The 12,686-nt window shown below is 46.4% G+C and overlaps 1 protein-coding gene across 1 annotated transcript; it reads right to left on the bottom strand.

Moving 5' to 3' along the window:
* Positions 1–272: 272 nt before the first annotated feature.
* Positions 273–1,217, bottom strand: LOC101976534 (olfactory receptor 14K1). Its single transcript, XM_005342728.2, has one exon. The coding sequence runs from the start codon at positions 1,215–1,217 to the stop codon at positions 273–275; it is 945 nt and encodes a 314-aa protein (XP_005342785.2).
* Between the last annotated feature and the right edge of the window lie 11,469 nt (positions 1,218–12,686).

The raw sequence follows: 12,686 nt of genomic DNA, 5'->3' as shown, positions 1-12,686 counted from the left end.
TTTGAAGAGATAAGAACTCTTATCATAGAAAGCTCACGGAACTTAGGAACAAGAATCAAAATCAAGAGTATAGTAGGAAACCTTTGCAATTTCCATAACAATAAGATATAAAGTGAAGGGGGGTAAGAAAAGGCTTACTGTCTACGAAAACATACATCCTGAAGTTGTTGCTAAAAGGCTGTGCAGCATTTAAATCTCTAAGTAGAAATTTAAACACTTCAGTAGATGCAAAACAACAACAAACCCCTGAAACTCTGGGTACCAGCTTCGACTTAGTCCTGTTCCCATTGCCGACTGCTCCTAACCCTCCTGAGGACTTTGCCCAGAGCTGACCGGATGTCCTTGTTCCTCAGGCAGTAGATGAGGGGGTTCAAGGCTGGAGGTACTGTGGAGTAGAACACAGACACCAGCAGGTCTACAACGGGGGGCCCATCAGTTGCTGGCTTTAAATAGGCAATTGCACCAGTTCCCAGAAATGCGCTCACCACAATGACGTGAGGCACGCAGGTGGAAAAGGCTTTGGACTGGCTCTGCTTGGATGGGATCTTTAACACCGTGGACAAAATATGCACATAGGAGACCACAATGCACACTAAACATGAGAAGGCATAGCAGACCCCGACGGCCACGCTGGCCTCGATGGTGGTGTGCTCTTCAGAGCAGGTGAGCTTCAGAAGGGCAGGCACATCACAGAAGAACTGATGTACCCTATTAGAACCACAGAACTCCAGAGAGAATGTCCCAGCCGAGTACAAGACTCCCAAGGCCCCCCCATTGATCCACGACAGGGCCATCAGCTGGACACAGAAAGCGCTGCTCATGACAGCTTCATAGTGCAGAGGGCGGCAGATGGCCACATAGCGGTCGTAGGACATGGCTGTGAAGATGCCAATCTCCGACCCAGCCAACAGGACCACCAAGAAGAGCTGCAGCACACACCTCAGGAAGGAGATGGAGTCCGAGAGCGTGAAGGAGTTTAGGATGGACTTGGGCATGGTAGCAGAAATGAGACACAGGTCCAAGAAAGACAAATGCCTAAGGAAAAAGTACATTGGGGTGTGGAGACGGCGGTCAACAAGCGTGAGCAGCAGGATGACCACATTCTCCAGCGCAGCCATGAGGTAGATCATCAAGAAAAGCGTAGCCTGCAGCCACAGCACCCAGCCTTCAGCCAGCCTCAGGAGCAGGAACTCCACCACCAGCGTCCGGTTCTTCATAACTTGAGTCAGGAGCCAGTGTCAAGAAAAAAGTAGGTAAAGCAACACATCAGCTAGAAACATCACTTGCTCCTTAATTTCTAAGAAGAGTAGAGGTGAGCATAGTGAGGGAGAAAGCTTTAAAATGCCAAGGTATTCATATATCTAGTGGACCCATGAGTCAGTCAACAAAAACCTGAAATATACCTGGACTCAAGTTGATTAAAAAAAATTAAGAATTACAGTTCCTTCCCTGATAACACAAAATGATTTGGGGTAATTTTTTCCCACCAATAATTGCAGGTTTGGCTACATAATTGTAATTGTAACAGGGTAATACCTTTTTATATGAATAACATCCTACTTGTTTAAATTTTTGTGTGGTTGAGAAGTCTTGAATAAAACTTGTGCTTCTTGTGCACTGCAATCTTTTAAATAGTTGCTAATTTGACCTAAGTCAAGACCAGCAGTTGACTGAAGCTGTTGGTTTCAAGCAGGATCCTAAAGAAATGTTGGGCTGGGGTGTGGCCCAGTGATGGAGCACTTGGCCAGCATCTGCAAGGCCCTGGTTCAATCCCCAGCACCACAAAAGTAAAAGAGGAAAGGAGAGGAGTGAGGAAGGAAGGAGGGAGGGAAGAAGGAAGGAGGAAAGAAAGACAGGAAGCTCTTTCTATAGTTGGCCATTTCATATCTTGAGAAATGTAGCAGTCAATTCAGTAGAAACTTGACATCTGAGAAAGAGAAAGAGTAAAATAAAAATAAACTAAAAAAGGAAATATTCATTATTATTAAGTGATGCTGTTGTTTATTGTTTACTTCTTTTCTTTTTGAAGGACATTGAGAAATTAAATTTAAAAATTCCAAGACTCAAACAAGAATAGTAGTGATACAACATACCTGAGCCTCTGGTACTCTCTGAGGGTGGTTCTTAGAGGAAAGCTTACAGCGTCAAGTGCCTGTGTTAAAAACAGCAAGATCCCAAGTAAGCAACCTAAAGTCGCACATCAAGGCCCAGAAAAGCAGGAACAAACTAGTTCCAAACATGCAGAAGACAGGAAAAGATCATCACAGTCCAAATTAATGAAATTGAGAATAAAATGTGGTAATTGGCATCCAAACAGACAGGAAGACCAATGGAATAGAATAGAAGGCACAGGGAAAAACCCACATAGATACCACCACATGACACTCACCAAAGGTCCCCAAAGCATAATGTGGAGAAAGGACAGTAGGGCTGGGAAAACTGGATACTCACATGAGCAAGAATGAAACTCGATCCCTGCCTCTCACCCTGCATGAAAATCAACTCAAAGAGAAGCTGCTAGAGACAAACCAAGACCCAACGCTCCAACACGTTGGCACAGCACCAGCTTCCTCAACACAACCCCTGAGCTAAGGAAACAAAACCAGGAACTGGGGAGTAAAGCCAACCAGATTCTGCCTGCGCATGTACGAGCGTATCACATGCATTCCCATCTTATACATAACTATGATGCACAAATTTAAATAAATAAATAGAAGAAAGATCTGTAGATAGAGGAGGAATGGGGTTAGGGTGGAGGAGAGGGAAGGGGCTAGTACTGGGACTGAAATGCAGAAAACTGTGTCATGTGCATTTATGAATATGCCAAAATGAACTCCAATGTCATGCAAAACTGCAATGCACTAGAAATAAAAAAAGTAAGTTAAAATGTGAAATCTTCCTTGCTGTAAAGTGATCTTACATTTATTATTTGCTTCTCTTTTATTTTGAAGGACCTTGATTCCTCCCCCCATACTTTCGTTAAATAGTGTAATTCTTTGGTGCAAGTGCTATTTTAGTGTCTATTTTGCTTCTTTAATGTGGATATTAGCATAGTTTAAAAAAATTAGAAAACCATACAAATTAATTTAAAAAAAATATTGGTTTTCCAAAACACAGTGACATTTTTCATGACAACAGCAACTCCTAAGACTAAGCCAGGTGATGGTCATAACATTCTAGGCCTGATGTGATTAGCATCAGGACCAGCATGTGTTAGACATGTTCTCTGCACCCAGTAGAGCAGCAGGCGTGCTGCTACCAGGACCAGGGGCCTCTCTAGAGACCACTCACACATACAGGCTAGGGAGGCCTGTATCTGTTCTTGCCCCTCAATCGATCATCCTTAGCCCAGAGCCCTGGATTCTGCTTTAGCATTGCCTCAGGAACACATTTTCTCAATGTCAGAGGCTGCTCCCATGCACCCTGGTGCGAGAGAAGTGGACTTTGCCCTCCAGGCTCCTGGTTTGGATTCCTCCCACCCAAGGCTTCCTCAGCCTTGTCCTGCTCCTGGGCCTTCTGACAGGTGCCTATCCCCATCACTGCTGTTCACCCCAGATAGACAGCTTCAGCCGTGATGCTGTTCAGAACGGGGTTCCTAACTGCTGTCCTGGTTGGCCTGGTCTGTGTTGGCAAGGCTTTCCAGCTGAGCTGAGGGACGTGCTCTCTGAGTTCTCCAGGATGGCGGGCACTCTCCATGGAGGACGCTGACCCGGGAGGCTTCTCCATCCCTAGCCTCTGTTCTTCCGCTCCACCTGGAGAGACAGCTCAGAGTCTCACCTGTTCTTTTTTCCTTTTTCGTTTTTTTTTTTTTTTTTTTTTTTTTTTGCAGGGGGAGGGTGTGGGTAACCAGGAATTGAACTCAGGGACACTCCACCACTGAGCCACACCCACAGCCTTATTTTGTATTTTATATAGAGACAGAGTCTCACCGAGTTGCTTAGTGCCTCCCTTTTCCTGAGGCTGGCTTTGAACTCCTGTTCCTCCTGCCTCAGCCTCCTGAGACTCTGGGATTACAGGCATGTGTCTGTCTTCTCTGTTCTTTATCTGGCTTCTGCACCCGCCAGTGCCAGTGTGGTCACTCCTCACCTTAGACAAGTAGTGCAATCTGAGCAGCGCAGTTTCTCTTACAGCCAAGAATCAAACCCCTGCTTTCACAATAAAACAAAATGAAATTTTAAATGAGAAGTTCTGTAGTGTAATATTAGGATGTTATTTGGAAGAGTAACATTTTAAAAATCCAAAAAAATTAATAATTCTATTTCCACTATGCAAAAAAATGCTTTGAAGTTGTTTTGTTTTAACAAATTAGGGTGTTGATGAGGAATAGTCATACTTTGATGTTAAAAATATGCACATAAAAAAATGAGCCACAAAGCACTCAACAGTGTGGGGCTTTCTCTCGCTCCCTTGGATGTACCTGGGCTTCCAGCAGGATGCTACAAGACGGCTTTCTTTCGTGTGTTCTTTTTCTGGTGCTGGGATCACAGGGCTTCGCAAGCTACATCCCCAGCCCCCAGGCCCTCTGCTCAAATGCTCTTGGTTCACATTTGTTTTCAAGGATAATGAATCAATAGGAGAAAACTAAATAGGTGGTGGAGGAAAGAGCAATTGGTAAAATTGGGCATCAAAGAATGAGAAAGTAAACTGAAATGTGATGGGGCTCTTGTTTGATTGGTGTGGAATCAGGGATTGAGCCCAGGGTGCTCTGTCACTGAGCCAGGGTCTTGCTATGTTACCAGGCTGAACTCAGACTTGCCATCCTCCTGCCTTAGCCTCCAGAGCAGCTGGGATGACACGGCACCTGGCTCATATGAGGTGCTTTTGAGAGGCTAGAAGGTGAGAAGCTGTGTTGAAACAACAACCAAGACACCCAGAACTACAGACAATACTATCCCACACCCGAAAACACATATAGGCACAGTGCACATACAGCATGCATGTTACAACTGTGCACACACATATACACATGCTCACACACAAGCACACGCAAAAACACATGCATGCACACCTGTAAACACACATGCACAAAAGCACACACATGTACATAAGCACACATGTGTACACACAAGTATGCACAGAAGCACATGCACATATGCACACACGTACACACATGCACACAAACATGCACACATGTGCACACAGGTACATATGCACACACTTTTCCACACTGCTCTCCAGAAGGTGTGCTTTGAAAATCAGCCTAGGCTTTCAGAGTCTTCATATCAAGAGAAAGAAGTCCTTTCAGTTTCAATAGTAATGACATTGTCTACTTAAATTCTCCAAGAATGCATTTCTCTTCCAACTTAAAAGTTGGAAGACCTATCCGCAAAGGAAACCTCTGGCTACCATATACACTCCAGTGTGCTTGCTGTGGGAAGGCAGCACTGGCCCCAGCGTAGGCAGCAGTGGGGAGCCTGACTCAGGTTGCAGCTCAACCCCACACTCTCCTCTCTCCTCTGGCCAATGCCAAGCTTGGAGCAACTCTGAAGGCAGGTTCCCAGCCAGCCAGCTTCCCTCATGTCACCTCCCTGTGCTTCCAGGGTCTAGAACGAGCAGCAAAGTCTCTGGAGTCTTCCCACACCACATTTGGCTTCAATGGCAAATCTCCACCCTGGAGGGCTCCACCCTGGAGGTCCAATCTTCACCCTAGAGCTCACTTTGATTGCTTGAACCACACTCCTCATGACCATGTAGGAAGTGAGCGCTGGAAAGCCTGCTGAAGCCTCTGTGGGCTCTGCTTCACAGAGGACATGGCACAGCAAGGTTGTGCCCCTCTGTGCCAAGACACTCATGGGTCCAGAGAAGCTCCACGCGATGGGGCAAATGTGCAGGTGTCCCATCCAGCTCTACAGAACCCGGGCACGGAACAGCCCTGCATCCCCGGGGGTCTGCTGCACCCACAGAGCTGGGGTAGGGCCAGGTACAGACACCACTCTACTGTTCATATACAACGTTAAAGTAAACTCCCACTCTGGGCAGGAAGAGCAGGTGAGGGACAGACAGGATGGAGGAGAGAAGTGAGGGCGGAAGACTGGAGGGCCCTGGTTGCTCCTGTGGAGCCTGAGCTTCCTGGAAATGCTTTCAGTGCCCAGAAGGGTCCATGGGAACTTCCCATGTAGAGCCCAGCTCCAAGTCTCACCCTCCCTTCCGCCCCGCCCCTCAACTTACTGTGGCCCCGAGACCGTCCTCCACATGCAAAGTGTGCTCCCACTGTCAGGCTCCCAGTTCTAGGGCAGGAGAACTGTGCTTAGTGGCCTTGGTCTCGAGCACTTGTCCAGGAGGGTCAAGTCTTAAAAGCTGTAGCAAGCAGGCCTGTGTGACTTCCCGGGCTGCTCCCCAAGGCGCTTCTGGCTGCGCTGAGATCACTGCTCACACCCCAAGCCCAGGAGGCCAGGCCTTCACCATCCCCAGACTGAGCCCAGCCCACTGCCCTTTCCTCCAGCCTGCAGAAGGGGAGCTCCCTCTGGGTCTCATTAGGGTAACTCTTAGTAGTTCCTTACCTATTTGCTGCGTGTAGGTGACAATCATGTCCTAAGACGCTCATTAGCTTCTAAGCATGTAACAACTAATTTATATCTGCATGCCCACTTTCTTCCCATTGGCTGCCCTAACTCAGCTCAGTTCTTGTGGAGAGGGACACTGACCCACAGTCCTTGGAGGTGGGGGTCTGTCGTGTGGGCTGTGTTAAGTCCCATGGCCACTGAGCTTCTCTTTTCCTCTCTCCCTTCATGCCCATCAGCTTTGTCCTTCCTCATGGCTGACTAATACTCCATTGTGTAGATGTGCCACATTTCCTCACACATCCATCTGTTGATGGCACCTGGGCTGATGCCGTAACTTGGCTGGTGTGAATTGTGCGGCTATGACCACCAAGTGCCTGTGGAGCTGACTTTAGTTCTTTTGGATAAACACCAAGGAGTGGCACAGCTGGGTCATCAGATGTCTCCATTTCCAGTTTTCTGAGGGACCTCCCTACTTCTTTTCAGAGCATTCGTACTCATTTTCAGTCCTGCCAACAAGGTGGGAACTTACCTTTCCCCACGTTCTCAGCAACATTTATTATTATCTGTATTCCTAATAATTGCCTCTCTAACTAGAGTGAGATGGAATCTCAAAGTATTTTTAAAGTTGTAAATGGACACCCAGAATCTTTATTTATTTTTATGTGGTGCTGAGGATGGAATCCAGTGCCTCACACACACTTTACACTAGCCCCAGCCCAGGCCTTCAACATACTTTTGATCTGCATTTCCTGTTGGCTAGGGATGGTGAACATGTTTCATGTATTTGTTGGCCATTTGTATTTCTTCTTTCGAGAAGTGTCTTTTTAGGTCTTTGCCCAGGTATTAACTCAATTGTTTGGTTTTGGTGGCGGTTATTGCTGTTGTTGTTTTTGGTGTTTTTTTTCCTTTCTAAGTTGTGCATATTAATACTCTGCTAGAGGAACAGCTGGCAAAGATCTTCTTTCCAATCTCTTCATGCCCTTAATTGGGTGAAGAATTTGTGGTATAGATACTCAGCCCCAAAGAAGAATAAAGTTCTGGCATTTGCTGGCAAATGGATGGAGCTGGAGAGCATTGTGCTGAGTGAAAGAAGCCAGACCCAGAACGTCAAGGGTGGAATGTTTTCTATCATATGCAGAAGCTGGATAGAAATAGGAGAATAAGGGAATGGGGAAATCTCTTGAAAATAAAAGGAGATCAGAGGAGCACAGGGGGGAAAACTGTGACTTTCACCTTTTGTATACCTATAAAGCATGCATTAAAAAATAACTACAGACAGAAGGAAGCCTGGTAACAGAGGAAGGGCAGGGATGGGGGAGGGTCAGGGAAGGTACTGGTGCTACAGTGGGACAAATTCTATTTACTGCTGCATGATTGCCTTACACGACTCCCAATATCATGTATAAATCACTAAAAAAAAAAAAAAACATAAAATTCCTGAATTTGTTAGTCAGAACTCCAAAATAATTCAAAAAATATGTTGGCATAAGAAATGGCTTAAACAAACCCCAAAAGCAAAAGCCTAGGAGGAAAATATTGGTAAGTGTGACTGAGTAAGAGTTGAACTTGTTTTTTAACAACAAATACATGATGTTGAAACATAGCCTCAGACAATATTTCAACAATGTGTAACCATCAGTTTGCAGGATTCATAGATAAGATAAAATAATTTTAAAACACAAATGAATTAATAATAAAGCACATACATGTGCAATTTAGAGAAGATACCCTGAAGGCAAAGAAACATTAAAATTTGGTCAAATTCAGGAATGAAAAAGAAGAGCCACAGTAAAGTCCAAATTAGACACTCCACTATAGTTATTAGAAAAAGTTTTCAAGTTCTAGCAATACTAAGTGCCACCAGCATCGTGGGCAAAGGACAGTGACTGGCGTGGGTCCTTGTGGATTCTGGAGAGCAAGGGCACTCTGAGATCATGGGGTCTGTGCTCCTGCAGGATACTGGGTGTGGGGCGGCCAGGCATGGGGCAGCCAGGCCTGGGGCTGTAAGACAGACCATGATGACTCCTAGGTTGAACCTAGAACTTACAAGGGTTACGGAGAGAGCAGGAATAGCAACCTCCAGACATGCACCATGAGGCATCACTGCAGGTAGTAATTGTACTCCTGGAGCAATCGGCACTAACAAGGAATCTGGCAGTAGAGAAAACTCCCATTTCCCATTCTTGACACTGCTGATTCTTGTGAACTGTTGAGTTTGACAAATTCATGAAATGTTGGTGCTCCCAGACATGCCACTCACCTGGCGCCTTTTAATGTGGGGAGGGGAGCTCTGAGCTCTGAGCCAACTGTCCCATAATTTTTATAAAAAAAAAAATTTCTTCCTAACAAGGATAGTTTAATTCTTATCCCACCAATAATGTTTTGTAACATGAAGTTCTATTTTTTTTCACTGTTGAACAATCAACTCTATTTCAGTAGTAGGAGATTTAATAAAAATACAATGAGGACATTATAGGTGGTGCTTTGGGACAATATCTGGGCATGAAATATTACTAATTTGTCTCTTAGTTCAAACTTCCTGTCTGATTTATTTTAGGGGATAGAGCCCAGGGCCTCACCCATGTCAAGCCCAGTCCCCCACCTTTGATTTTGAGATGTGCTTAGGTTTCCTTTACACTTTAATTTGGATTATTCATTCTAAAAACAAACAAACCAAAACAAAACAAAACAAAAACACTACTCTCTGTTTTTTCAGATTTTATGAATGATTAACATATAAAGCCAGAGAAATACCCTTTTCTTTCTTTGGTAACTTTGCCATTTAGATTTCTCTCTCAAGTGACAGGAAAGGTTCTGAAGCCTTGCTCTGGGAAGATTTAGTAGAAGGCCATGTCTTGGTGAACTGACCCCAAGTACCTGAGGGAGAGACGGAGCCTCCTCCCCTAGGGCTCCCCACACCTAATTACTCAACAGCAAAGCATTTCCCTGGGAGGCTCTGAATTCTTATGAGGCAGAGAAAACACAAGATAGTAGGAGGCAGGTTGGCTGTAAGGGGACGCGGCAGGATGGGACCAAAGGAACAAGGAACAGCCTGAGAGGTCTGAGGACCAAGGAAGATCCCGCCAAAGCATCCTGCATGCCAGGAAAAGCACCCATGGAATAATGAGAGGCAGGGAGGGAAGAGGGTGATCTAAGTCAGGAGGGAGGGGAGAGGGTGATCAAAGTCAGGGAGAAAACCATGGATGGGAAGAGCAGGGACAGGTGAGTGTGGAGCGGCTCTGGGTGGGAAGACGCTGCATGCCCCAGGGTTGTGGGAGGGCCACTGTCTGCGCACTCCACACAACTCTACTCCCCACACTGAGCTCTGTGGCCAGCCGCCAGGGGCCTCCTGTCTGCCTGCAACAGAAACAACCTGAGTGCAGTCATTTTTAATGACACGTTGCTTTGGGTATGAGAACAGTTATTATCTCTATTCATTTAAACTTTCTGGGTATTTAAATTACATATCATATCTAGTCAGTAAATCATCATGCATTTTTTTATAAAATGAACAATCCTGGTAATTAATTTTAAAAATAAAATGAAAATTTATTCAAAAGTAATAATCAAACCATATCTTTCTCTGATTTTTAAAAACTCTTCAATCATGTGCCAAGAACATCTTAGAATGAGTTCAAAAACCATTCAACTATAGGGCGATAGACACATAGATTTTTAGAGATGACATAGTCACAGCTTTAAATGAATCTTCCTATGTTAAAAGCTGTGCTCTGCCGTGGGACCCCAGGGCTGGAGAGCACCTCTCCACCTTGGGCAGGTTCTTTACACCTGTGCTTGTTCCTTGTCTATAAGAGTCTGTGCTGTGCCTCCAGAGTCCTCAGGATTCAGACCCAGAGCTGGAGATCTGAGGGCTTGTGGGCAACCACCAGGTGCCTAGAGGACAAGGGGACGTGATCTGAGGGTGATGAACAGGAGGACATGGCCGGGCACTTGTTCTCTGTGCAGCATCTCTTCCCTCTGGGAGCAAAGCAGGCACCTGCCACCCGGGGTTACCAGAGGAAGAGGAGGAAGAGGAGGAAGAGGAGGACAGGGGAGGATGGGGAAGGGTCTGTACCTCTGCCTGTGCTCGGCTGCCTAGTTCATCTGCACCCTCTGCCTGTGCTCGGCTGCCTAGTTCATCTGCACCCCGAGGTCCATGCTTGGGGCATGGGTATCGAGCCCCAGCTGTGCCACAGGCTGGCCTGGGTTTACAGTCCAGGTGCTCCTGGGCTCCTGTTTCCCAGGAGAACAGAACTTGTGGGCTCAGTGCTAGAAGGAAAAGTAGTCATTACTGTTGCAGACTAACTTTTCCTGTGAATGACACAGGCACTGAAACGTGTTAGCTTTGGGAAATTAGGGAAAGACATTATTTAGCACATTTTGCTAAAGAGTATCTTTCCTCTGTATTTCTTCTTGTCTGAGTCACCCTTGATATATAGATCAATTTTCTCTTCATTAGGATAATTAATAATCTAGGTGTTTTTTGTTTTTTGCTTTTAACTACAGTGAGCATGAAAGAAATCTTTCCCCCTCCACTTATCTTAGACTCACTGGCTAGAGCCCTGCCAATTAGAGAAAAGACAAATTTATAAAAGAAAAGCACCCTTCAGTCTATTAAAAAGATCCACGCACGTGGGAGCACTTAGGTGAGTAGCTCAGAGGAGGGGTCTAAACATGGACTCAGGCAGCGTCTTTACAAAGAGTGAGTGTTCAGAGCAGAGGCAGGCAGAGGGAAAGCCCAGCTTCTGGGGGTGGTGACTGGGGGAACTGCTGGAAGGCCAGGGTCATTTCTGCATGGCTCGACATCGGGGCTCCTCTGTGTCCCTGGGCTGACAGTCATAGCCTTGGGGACAGGTCACCCTGTCCTGGTGGAGCCAGCAGCCAGGGAGGTTTCCTTATAGCTCCTATTTATTTCCAGCTGCCTTCAGCTCAAAAAATAATCCTATCACCAGAGGAGCATATCTGGGGGTGACATGCTCTGTACCCTCCCTTCCGCCAAGCAAACCTGGGCAAAACACGTCACTCTCTGAGCTTCAGGGTATTTGCCTTCGACTTTAATTGGTCTATAACAACTGTACAAGTCCAGATACAATGGGATGGCTTTATAAAGGAGAAGGCTGCTAGACCATTCCTTGGGTGTGGTCCAGCCAGTGTCCACTTCCAGAAGCTGTGTAAGTGCAGACCCACAGACAACTCCCACCCCAGAGGATGAACTACACCTGCCCTGGACTCCACCCTCAAGTGCCCATTAAGGCCTGAGAAGCACTGCCTGGAGGAGGTCAGAGGCCCCTTCTGCGGGACGTTAGGTAGACCCATGCTGTGGATGCATCAGCCCGCTCAGCCTGGGTTCTTCATGTGCTTGTTGACACAGGACATGTGCAAGAAATTCTAGTTTCCTGGAGGAAGTGTGGCACGGGGTGGTGAGGAGAGTGGTACAGAGGAGGGAAAGCTCCTGCTCTCTAGAGAGCTCCTGGAGTGAAGCCACCCCAATCCTGTGGTCTCTGCTCAAGAGTCTGCCCCCAAGTGCAGGCTCTGGTCACCTGCATGCCTGACAGGAACAGCTTACCAACGCATGTAAAGTGGTGTCCAGGGTGCACTAGAGAATGGGAATGACACTCAGAATGACATCCTGTTCTTAACCGGCTCCCTGCTCTCTCTTCCCCGTGAGGGTCAGGATGTCCCCTTTGTGTTAAGTGCTTTGTTCAATATGGACTTTTGCTTCTTTTTTGTGAGAAGAATGCATTGCCTTAATAAATTTAAATAAAAAAAAACAGATCAGAAATCTTATACTTGACCTCTGAATGTTCTTTATGGGGACAGAGCTTATAACGTAGAGAATCAGCTGAGAAGCCAAGCCTACCACGGGTGATTAAGGTCAGCACTTATGTCTGGGGGCTGCCCTGAACCTGTGCCTTTATTCCAGGGTCACAGAGTGCTGATGGGCCCAGCTAGCGTGGCAGGAGGCCCAGACGGGTGTGATTCGTGAATGTGGAGTTTCCTGGGCTGTTGGTCAACTGGAGTGATGCTTTCCTCTGTGCTTTACTATCATGTTCACCACATCTGGCTTCAACCTGAAGCCAGTGGTCAGCAGACACCAGCTTTCATGAGTGCTTCTTTGTGAGTCCTTCCAAGGTGTGGTCAAGGCTGAGTGGCCCTCTGCCTCCTGGTCTGCAGGTCCCTGCC

This window comes from Ictidomys tridecemlineatus, unplaced genomic scaffold (assembly GCF_052094955.1).
Source record: "Ictidomys tridecemlineatus isolate mIctTri1 unplaced genomic scaffold, mIctTri1.hap1 Scaffold_562, whole genome shotgun sequence".
Taxonomy (NCBI): domain Eukaryota; kingdom Metazoa; phylum Chordata; class Mammalia; order Rodentia; family Sciuridae; genus Ictidomys; species Ictidomys tridecemlineatus.
The sequence above is the reverse complement of the archived record's forward strand: the minus strand, read 5'-3'. Positions and strand labels throughout refer to the sequence as shown.